Genomic DNA, 11,188 nt, shown 5'->3' with positions numbered 1-11,188 from the left:
TTCCCAACCACTCAAATCACAAAGCATGTTGGCCAACAAGAAGAAATTTGCCCTTGAGATGTGGGCATAGTTTCCCCTCTTCCCTAAATTCTCTCCTACAGCCATGAATGGCTACTTCCTGTCCATCCCAATCTCTTGGTCACAGAGCACTAAGGACACTGTTCAGCAGCCACTGCCTTTCTCCACAGTGTTGGCTCCATTTCAGTAGAGAGGAAGTAGCTGCTAGCTATGCTGTCTGTCTGAAGTGCTTTGGGGCTCCCAAAGCACACATTATTTCAATAGGATGCAAGAAAATAAAACATTAGGCAAAGCTATGAACAGTTTATATCTCCCCCCACTCCAGCCCCCTGAAAAAGGAACAAGAGATACAGCTGCTATCTTACTGCAACACATAAAGAGAGGAGAATTTAATTTGCAAGACTTGCTTACATACCGGTATTTAAAGAACAAGTGCTAGGGCTTTCCAATGAAGCGTTCCAATTTAAAGAACAAGTGAGGCGTTCCAACGAGGCCTCAGAAACTGCTTTTTTTTATAAGAATGTGTCTGGGGTAGTGCACAAAGCCTTTTATTCCAGTTCTCGGGGACGGGAGACTCTTACTTTTACAGGTCACCAGCTATATACCAGATTACAGAACAGAAGAGGTTGCACTCACCAGAGTAACAGCCTTGACTTTTGAGAGCAAGCTTGTGTAGGCACTTCAGAAATGAAGCTCAGCTTCAAAATACAAGCATTGACCACTTTGGCTTAGATTTTTAATATAAAAACGATGTACAAAAAGGCTAAAATGTGACAAACCACTGGAAATACTGTGATTAACATTCTTCCTTACACAGAAAACCCCCCCTAAAAACAACCCCCCCACCCCCCAAAATGGTAAGAAGCATTGAAATGTACATTTTCTCCCCACCCCAAACATACACACACACACACCAGATTGTTATATACTCAAAATGCTTGGTTACAAAAAGGCATGGCATCTTCGCTAGGAACTTCAGTGCAACAGGGCTATTCTCGATGGACCAGCACAAATAAACCCAGTAGAAAGAGAACTGCATACTGCAAAAGAAACCAGCAGAAGAGTCAGAATGTGCATTCAGATTCTGCAGGAACAGTAACAAATGTGCACAAAACAGACACTAAATACAGGTGAGCTCAAACCAACAAGACCGTTTTCAGCAAGGAGAGTAATGAAAGGACAGACATACCTTAAATTTGGGGTAGTCGTTCATTAAGATTGTCACAATTCCAATGTAGGGCACAAATCTAAGGAAGAAAAGAATTTGCTCACTGAAGACATTTTTTAGGCTAAGTTTGCCCCTGTACATACATAACAAGCATCTAGGAGTTCTACATCAACCCCCTGATTATGTCCGAGTGGCCAGCCCCAGGCTGCTTTGGCAGATGGAGCAAGAAACCCTGCAGCAGGCAGTGATAACTAGCCAAGCTGTTCTAAAGAAGACTTCCTTCTACTTCTCATTGGGCAGACAGGGCAAAGCTCTGAAATACCCTGTTATCTAGGGCTGTGCGAAATTTTGGCAGCCGTTTCATTTTGGAGGTATTTCAGCCTGTTTTGACACCCAAAACATTGAATGCAAAATGAAACAGAAGGCTCTGAAACATCTCTGAAACAAAACCATCCAAAAGATTTTGGAGTTTCAGAGCTGGGCTTGCAGAGAAACAGAAACCAAGGAGGGGACGGGGGGTGGGAACTGCTCTGATACCGACATCTGTAGCTGGCCAGTGTCTGCAATCTGTCCCTGAGGTCCCTTCCAATCCAGTGCTCTGGGGAAGGGACAGCAGCCTGCTGTCATCCCGCATGCAGATCTGGGGGCCTGCACCCCCTGGAAGGAGTCTGGCACAGACCTGCAGTCTTCCCAGGCGGTGCAGGCCCCCAGATCTGTGCATGGGATGACAGCAGGCTGCTGCTGCTAGCAAGTGATACGAGTTTTGCTTTGGACAGTTTGAGGTGCAGCGTCACAGAAACCCCTGCACCTATCTCCTTGGAACTTGGCAGGCTTCATGCCCTCAGAAGGGGCTACTGTCCCTGCAATTTTCATCTGAATTGGGCAAGAAATTATAAAGTTATAGGCATTTTAGTGATTCTCTATTGTAGCCTGTGGCTAAATAACCAAAACAGCGTTGAAACTCCGAAACAGATTCAGACTAATCGAAACAGAACAGCAATCCAAAACAAGTCAATGTCCCTCTGAAACGGCCAAATCCAAAACAGAATAGAAACACAACTGTTTCGCACAGCCCTACCTTCACCCATCTCATTCCCAAAGGACTCCCATGGAGTCCTTTACACCTGCACCAGGACAAATCTTTTTTTAATCCTATGAGCTTTCCACCTCACTGACATCCCGGGGCAGTAAATGTCACAGGTTAATTAGGTACTGTGTTTTACAAGGCATTTCAGTGCCAGGTTTGCCATCTTGCAATTCATTCAACATATCTCCATGCTCCTGTATCCAGAAAGCATGAAGATACAATATCCGAGAAGCAACTTTGCAACTTCCCCTAATGGTCTCATCATGAATCTATAATCACTCCTCTGGGATAACTCTTCCCAATCTCAATTCACAATATGGGCTTTTCCGGGTTTCCAACCTTTATGTCTGCATTGGAAGCATCTGAGATCTACTGCACAAATGGGCCAGTAATCCAGGGCAGACAAACCACTGACCATAAAGTAAAAACACTTTAATGCATTTAATTCTTAAATCCATCCCATAAGTACCTTAACAGGTTTGATTTTCTGAATGTTGCTATATAAGAAGCCTGGACCTTCATTAAGCTGCCCACTTGTACATAATCCTTACTTTAAAACAGCAATTCTCAACCTTTTTAGGTTCAAGGCACCTGTCCTTAGACTCAAGGCATCCCCTGGAAAATACTAGCTCCTAGTTTTTGCCTGCTTTTTCAACTATGGAAAAATAATAAAGCAGTTTTTCTGTTGCAAAGAACTCAGAAAGACCACACCAGGTCAGAATGTTTTTAACACTAGGGATTCCTAACTGAAATCTCTGGGTTTATGTTGTGAACCATGTTTGCCCACTTAACAGTGCTAACATTGTGTGGCATCCCACTGCATCCTTGAAAGGATCTGCAGGCACACCAGGGTGTTGAAGAGAATCACTGCTTTAAGTGGCGTTTTAGAACCAAATTGGAAACTAGTCCCCATCAAGCACAGTACTTTGCCACTATTTCTATTTTTTCCATCCATTCAGATTAGTCAAAACTCATGTCAGCAGGACAGATGCAACCAAATAATGTCATCTGTAAGCTGTCACTTCATTGCTTATCACTTACATAGTTATGTACATATGTTCCTGGATAATACAGTTCCTAGAAGAAACAGTTCAAAACAAAACATTGGTGTGGTGCCCATCAAATTAGTTCTACCTGAAACAAACAGGTTTGTGAGGGCAAGTGACAATTAGCACTCTTTTTGCAAAATGAGTTTCAGCTATAAAGGAAAGCACTGCTATGAAATCTCAGGATATCTAGATTCCGCTTAGATTTGATAGCAGAAGCAGAGGCAACATTTGCATGTTTGGTTTTGCCTGCAAAATTGACTTTTCAACCTCACTTCCCAGCTGAGTTCACTCTACAATGTACAGGCCTGAAGATTACTGCGTGCACTAGTAAAGCAATTCAGTGGGAAACATCCAAATTGACTAGATGCTTTATAAAACAAAAGGCATGCTCAGGTCATCTCCAGGTTCCAGGCGCAGGGAAAAATCAGAGCCCAGAATATAAGAGGGTCCTTGAATAGCTTGATAATTAGAAATTGTCCTTACAGTATTAGTACAAATAAGGCAAGGGTCTTATTTGTACTAATGCTAGCTTCCAGTCTGTCAGGCAGCAAACAGTACATTCAGGGCAAATTTGGCACTTATGTTTCTGATGAAGACACTATAAACACTAGGAGATAGGAAGTATTACTCCATCATATAGACCTGACAAGGTGAACCACCAAAGTGATATGAACAGATTTGAGTTACAGAGCTTGCCATTTTCAGATCAGGTCACTGTGCCCAAGTCCACAGTACTAAAACATTTAATCTGATCTTCAACAATGCCTGTATAGCCAGTCAAAAGACACCCTGTCTTTTGGATGATTTTCAGTCAAGTGCTACTACTTTACAGGTCACCTCCCTGAGATTTTTTCCTTACAAGCCTCTACTTGATTCCCTAGGGTGGACTAAAAAGTGCTTTCTGGGGTCATTACTGAGAGTGTGGAGTTCACTATTCCCTAGTTTTGCCATGATCTTTGTGGGACTCAATACCTTCAATTAAGGTACAGAGCACAATAAAAATTTCTGAATTTTGGAAGGAAGGACATCTTGGGTGGTTAAACATGGGCATAAATTGTGTAGAGGGGCTGAAGAATCTCCATCTTCAGAGAGCAAGTGCAGGTTAGACAAAGTATTTACCTGGCTTGCTTTAGATGCAGACAATCCTACTTTGAGCAAGGGGTTAAATTAAACTACTAGTTCTCAATCTTTTCAGTCAGGGCAACCCTCCACAACTTCCAAATATAGCAGTATCCCCAGTTCAGAACCACTGCTGTGCTTAGCTTACCTCAGCAGTTCTCATCGAGGTACCAGTCAGCAGTAGAACTGCCCCACACATCTGGGCCCACAGCCAGACCAGGAAAGGCTGTCGCACATGCATGCCCTCCTCCTGCATTAGGATTCTCTGATAACCCTAAAGCAGGCAGGAAAGCTGGTTTGTGCTGCAGCCCTACCCAGTCTGACCCTACACTGTCTCCCAGAAACATCAGCACACAGGACAGGTAGAACTGTCTCACATGCCTCCGTTTCCAGGAGAAGCACAGTGGGTGGCAGACTAGGAAGGGCCGCATCCTGCACCAATTCTCAAAAATGCTTTAGGATTATTGGACAATCCTTATGTAGGAGGAGCATGTGTGCATGCTGCAGCCCTGTACAAGAGGCACCATCCCCATCACAAAATCCCTGAGGGGGTCTTGTGGCACCCTGATTGAGAACCACTGAACTAGATAACCTCCTGAGGTCCCTTCCAACCTTACTTTTCTGTGATCTTTAATTAAATGTTCATTAAGCAGTAGAGTTAAAAAGGTGCTGTTCTAAGCATCCCAAAGAAAAATCCCTTTGCTTCTCAACTTCTGCACTTCCAATGACTTTGCACTTGTGCCATAATTTCACTATTTCTCAAGTCACTGGAGCCTTTCCAGGCAGGCAAGACCTGAGTTTCTAATGTAAAAAAAACCTTGTCCACCCTTCATTATGCTTTGTAAAGCAGTGGAAGAATACAAACCCATGGCAGATCAACTTTAAGCAGACTCTGTATGATCTTGTGGAAAGCTCATTCCCCTATACCATGGAGACCTTGAAATGCAAGCTCTTCAGTCAAGCCAAGCTAAGAAGTGACCTGCCTTTGTTATAAAGATTCCCACAGAACATCCTGAAATACTATTTCTATTAAAGTCCCAGAAAACTCAACAGGGAAGGTATAATCATAGACTGAAACAGTCCACATTTGCCTCTAATAGATGACTTCACTCACCCTCTTGCTCTCCCAACAACATCTTTTTTCTCTAACCAATGTTGCCCTTGTTTGTACAGTCCTCTGTCATCAACAGCGTTGTTGTCTCCTTTTGTCAAAAACTTGATGTCTCCACTTTGCCTGGCAAGGAAAGTAGTACATGAATCACAAAACTCATACTACACGAAGTTCTAACCAAACAAAGAATAACATTGGAATGGTTAAAGCAAACATGAGCAGTCACATTGACTGGAAAGTCCAGTCAATGGAGATTACCCACTATCTTCCCATAATCTTCTGAAGACCAGAACAAGCTCCTGGTCCCAGCCAAATCCAACATGTGGATGCATTTTTGGCAGCAAGTGGTAGAACATATTACTCATAGCAGGAGCACTTCTTATTCCCTTTGCTTCTACCCTTTCTGTCTCAATTTTCACATGCATCTTTCATACTTCTACAGTGATGCATGTTTCTGAGTAGTAGCCCACAGACAATATCACCAACTGGGGTTCAGCCTGCTCCTGTCACCCATGGAATGGATGTATAGAATGGAAGTAGCTCTTGTGCTTTGGTTCAGTATTTCACAAGCTTCTCAAGCTGTAGGGTCTACCCACAGGAGCAATGCCTTTAATCAATTACCTTCAGAAAAAGCACAAGGAGGACCTTCAGAGCCTGCATCATCTCCACCACACTTGAACCCAAGATCATTCAGTTTATACGCATGAAGAACCAAGATGGAGAGCAGTACCAGCAACACTAGAGCTGCAGCTGGCAATGAGCTTCTTGAGGGTTTAGTTATTTTTAAGTGTCCTAAGTATGTGTGCCATTGGAATAGATGAGAATATAGAAAACCTACCTCAGCAAACTTGCAGCTGGAACTCAGTAACAGGGGAAGACATCAAAAGCAGTGTACAATGTTGTTCTACTCTGAAAAGTGATTATGTAAGAGTAGCATCTGAACAAACCTGAACCTTTTAATTGGTACCAATCCAGGCAGGTGATTAAGAGGGTCAAAAGCTGAGTCATCCCATGGCACCCAGGCAGGGAAAAAGATTCTGTTCTGGCTCCGCATCACTGGAATTGCTAACTAAATTCCAGTTGCAGACTCTTTATTCCTGGCGATGAAGAATGAACCTATGTGGGCTCTCCAAGCCCAGATGACTCTGAAGGACAGGCAGGAAGAAAGTATTTTCACTGAAAAAAAATTGTTCTGGAGTCAGAGAGGTCACTAGGGAACCCACAGAGGCATTTACACTGTCCTTTTCTGAATAGAACTGCACATTCTGACTTTCCAGTAGACTATAGTTTAATAGTGAACCAGAAAGGAAATTGGAAGGGAAGAAACTAGAGAATTTCACTGCTGGATAGGGAAAAGCTGGGAGTTTCGGTACCCCGGGAGGAATGGCCAGCAATAAATAGCTGAGAAACTCTTTAAGATTCTAGGATAAAATACTAACAATTTGCTAGTAACAAAGGAAGAAACATAGTCTTCACTGGTTCAGCTGGTCTGCTCTGGTTCAAAGGGATCATGTTTTTCAGGGTTAACTCTACTGCCAAAGGATTAAAAGTTAACTTTAAATGAAACCCATACTTCTGGAGAAGGTCTGGGATTCCATAAAACCCAGGGTCTGGATTAGAAACAATTCATCCTCAAACAACACAAGGCTCGCCTCAGCCTTTAAAAATGTTTAGTCTTGGGATAAAGCCAAGCATAGTGAGTTTAAGAAGACTGAGAATGAAAAAACAAAGGGTTAGTACAGAATCCATCCCTCAGCCTAGGCTTTTAAGTTGATACCTGCACCAGCTGAGAGGATAATCTTACAGGATTTTCCTTTTCTAGTAACTTAACAGGAAGTGCAAAAATCCAGCTCAGACATCAGGACACAGTAACAAAAAGACAAAATATTAAAACAGCATTTTACACAGGAGTGTTTTGCAGAACAGCTAAGTCTTAAAACGTCATACATGAGATATAAGAATCCTCAAAATTCCCATCTCCCCCAATCTTGTTTTTAAATTCAAAGGGTTAAAGTGAAAATCTACTCTGAAAAGCTACTAAATTCCAGGCTAGAAATCCTTTCTTGTAGTGCAAGGTTGCTGTATTAAATTAATAAGAGCAACAGAGATGCGTTTTATTAACTTAGTACATCTGGAGATGAGAGTTAAAAGCTAGACACACAGAATACCTGGTCTGATTCCAGCTGACTTCCTGCCCCTGGGGCAGGGGGCTGGACCCAATGATCACATTGCTCACAAGGTCCCTTCCAGCCATAATGTCTATGAAATCTAGTTGCCTGAAACCAACATTGAACAAGATAGAGGTCATACTGGGAAGGAGGGAAGCACTGCACATAACTCATCATACCTGCAAAAATCACTCCCCACTGAAGGAGCCAACTCTCCAGCTATTAAGATAATTCATGGCTTTGGGCACAGGGGGTGATTCTAAACTATGCTACTTCTAAGTACCCACAATGCTATGGGTACTAGAAGTATTGTGGGGCTACCTAACGGTGAAAGTGTTTTCATATTCTAGCAAGGTAATTGGGCCACAGTAATCCTGAACATGAGATTTCTATACTCTCTTATGGAGGAATGAACTTCTCAGTCCTGGTAAAGCTCCAGTTAATTGAGAATTCAGTAGTCACCTATTCAGCAACTCAGGCACCTACTCAGTTAGTAGGAGCTCAACATCCCTGTGCATCATTCTGTTGTGACTCATGGAACAAAGATTCAGTAATTTAGTTCTCACCCAGTTTCCTTCATAGCACTGGCCCAAGTTCCCCAAAGAACAGCCTTGCCTCCAGGCACAGCTCCAGTCATGTTCTACTGGAACAGTGGAAGAGGAAGCCCCATGAGTAGTTTTCTTGGCTACTGTTCCTCAGTGCTGGCTCTCTGTCTACAAACTAAGCAGAATCACCAAGAGCCTCCCTCCCTTCAGAACAAAATGCAAAACTTGCTTTTGGCTGAAGGTTTTAAGTACAAGTTATACATAAAGTTAATCAGGCATTTGTAAGGCAGATTTTAGCCCCTCTCAGAAAATGGGGGGAAAAATGGTAATATAAAGGAAAAATTAAAACTTTAAATTAACACACTAAACACACGAAGTGCCTTTCACCCTTAAGGACCTTTTCACTCAACAGATATAGGAGTAATTTCCCTTGCCACTCTTATACAAATTACATCTGGGGAAGGACACAGCAGTAGTGTAAAAGCATAGCTACATTACTCTACAGTTTGGGACAGAAAATTAACACTGCTACATGAATGTTGTGGGAGGTATTATGGGTAGTACAGCTCTGCATGGTTTGTCAGGACACCTGAGATGACTCCCCAGCCGGTGGTAAAGATCTGTCAGTGATTTTTATTTCAAGTTGTCAGGACCTAGTGGAAAGTGATCTGGGCAAAAGTCCCTTCCAGCTCCCTGACACCCTGCCAGAACACTTGTTAAGCACCTTTACCATGGCTTCCTGCAGTACTGGATTTCCCCTGGGGGTTTCCCTTCTGAGACCATACCATCTTGTGGGATAAGCAAAGCTGCAGATATCTGTAATACAACCACCTGGGTTTTAGACATACTTTTCGTGAATTTTCAATACTCGATGAACTATTGGAATTTCCCTTCCTTCTATCCTAAAGACGACAATTTCTCCCACCCTGATGGGATCTTCAATTCGGTTGGTTAAAAACAAGAGATCTCCTCTGTGAAATGCTGGTTCCATGCTGCCACTGAAAAACACAACAAACAACATTTGGATGTTTACCAATCAGCATTTGAAAGTTTCATTCTTCCAAGTAAACCCCAGGACACCCTTAGCAAGAGGCCTTGAGGCAAGCACAGGAAATTGGTATCTCATCTATGTTATATGCCATTATTTTATCCCTGCACTGTCATTGGTTCAGCTTGGCAGCAGGGCACACTGGCAGCTGCAGTGTTAACACCAAATCAATCAAGGATCTCTCGTCTCAGCAATGAAGATGATGGTGGCCAACAGCAATTTCACTGGACCAGAGTACCCACCACTGCTAGAGCTGCAGCAGTGATAGTACAACAGTGGGAAGCTTTACAATGGTCAGTAAAGACCCAGTCACTGTGAACACAACTTGCGCTCACAACAGAAGTTGCTTTCAAGTTCCATCCGCCTGCTCCAGATGGGCTCAGCTAAAGGTCTGTTACTGTGAGTCACCACTTCACCTCTAACAATTTCATTCCAGGTACTGCTATTCAAATTATTTTCTCTCTGCCTTGTAAATGGCAGTGTTACAAAATCCTTGACCTTTTTCATTTCAAATAAATAATACAATCCGAAAGGAAACAATGAACCGTAAGCACTATGCACACTTCTATTATGCCTGGAGAGACAGAACTGAACTGCTATTCAGAAGGTACCCTTTTGGCCTCTCACCTTATTCTCAGTGAAAGATGTAAAGCACCTCTCACTAGCAGTCCAGTATCTCAGCAGTTAGAGAGAAGTTTTCTCAGTTCACTTTTAAACCGTGTGATGCTGAATAATACTAACAGGAAGGCAAACTCCAAAGCCAGTATAAACAGAGAACAGAATCTGTGAAGACAGTCTCCACATATTCTGTGTAGACCTTGTCCATGATAGCTACCATTATTCCAGGAATGTCAGCAAGATGAAGCTTATTCAGTTGCAAATGAAACACTGACACCCGTATCACTTCCAGTGACCTGAACTCACACAGGCTTGATGATGTGTTACAGAAGTTACTGTAGAGTCAGCCACAATTCTAAACCAAATCTGTGGCAGAGAGGGATGCAGGATTTCAAGGACAATATTACAGCTTAGAGGGCTAGAAAACAGGTGTGGAACAATGGTCATTTCCCTGTGAAGCTTCTTATATAAGGAAGCAGCATAACACAATTATATCAAGAACTCAAATGTTCCCCCAGGCCTGTTTCTGTTCACTGCTCTACAGAATAATCACAGGTTTCCCCTATAATAGGTTTCCCATTAATTAGACATTGCTTTCCTGCCACTACATGCTTTCAACTTTATTTCCATCATCAGCTCTTTACAACCTTAAAATATATTCACAGCCAAAGCCCAAGTAAAACAGGTAACGGTAACAGAAATAATGTATACAGATTTTCTGTTAGATGGTGGAAAACAGCAACTTGACTAGTCACAGATGATCCTGCCTTGAGCACGGGCCTGGAGCAGATGATCTCATGAGCTCCCTTCTAGCCCTACCTTCCTATGATCCTGTGAACCTCAATGGAAGCCGTCTCTGTTAAACTAAATGCACTACAGTGGAAACCCAAAGTGGCAAAAAATAATGGGGCTTGTGACATTAGCATCAACTCTTCTTTTCCACTCTCCCCGGTGTTTCTTTCACGGGCATCTTCATGGTTACTTCTATACTGTGCCTTTGCTATGAGATGCCTGCACCAAACTCATCCATGAAGCCACTGCACAAACTCAGACAAACACTTGGATGAAATGGTTTAGTGATAGATGTTCCTGCTCTGAGTAAGAACTAGATGACCTCCTAAGGTCTCTTCCTGCCCTGTTTTTCCAAGATTCTTTCAAGCCCGCACTGTTCAACATCTTCGCCAGCAACTTGGACAAAGGGATAAAAAGCACCGTTCAAATTTGCTGATGACACTAAGATGTGGGGGATGTGGGCAC

The 11,188-nt window shown here is 42.7% G+C and overlaps 1 protein-coding gene across 3 annotated transcripts in view; it reads right to left on the bottom strand.

Annotated features, from left to right (window-relative positions):
- Window positions 1-724: 724 nt before the first annotated feature.
- Window positions 725-11,188, bottom strand: part of SEC11A (SEC11 homolog A, signal peptidase complex subunit) — a 12,611-nt gene continuing 2,147 nt past the window's right edge. The window contains exons 3-6 of one of the 3 annotated variants that reach the window (XM_019533208.1): window positions 9,114-9,263; window positions 5,556-5,675; window positions 1,208-1,265; window positions 725-1,058 (exon numbers count right to left, since the gene is read on the bottom strand). In XM_019533208.1, the coding sequence (XP_019388753.1) occupies window positions 1,008-1,058; window positions 1,208-1,265; window positions 5,556-5,675; window positions 9,114-9,263 (379 nt within the window). In that variant the 3' untranslated portion in view covers window positions 725-1,007. Of the gene's footprint in view, window positions 1,059-1,207; window positions 1,266-3,295; window positions 3,351-5,555; window positions 5,676-9,113; window positions 9,264-11,188 lie in introns of those variants that run through there. The other 2 variants (XM_019533210.1, XM_019533209.1) reach the window with 2 other exon arrangements.

Source organism: Crocodylus porosus, unplaced genomic scaffold (assembly GCF_001723895.1).
Source record: "Crocodylus porosus isolate Cpor-Errol unplaced genomic scaffold, CroPor_comp1, whole genome shotgun sequence".
NCBI lineage: Eukaryota > Metazoa > Chordata > Crocodylia > Crocodylidae > Crocodylus > Crocodylus porosus.
The sequence above is the reverse complement of the archived record's forward strand: the minus strand, read 5'-3'. Positions and strand labels throughout refer to the sequence as shown.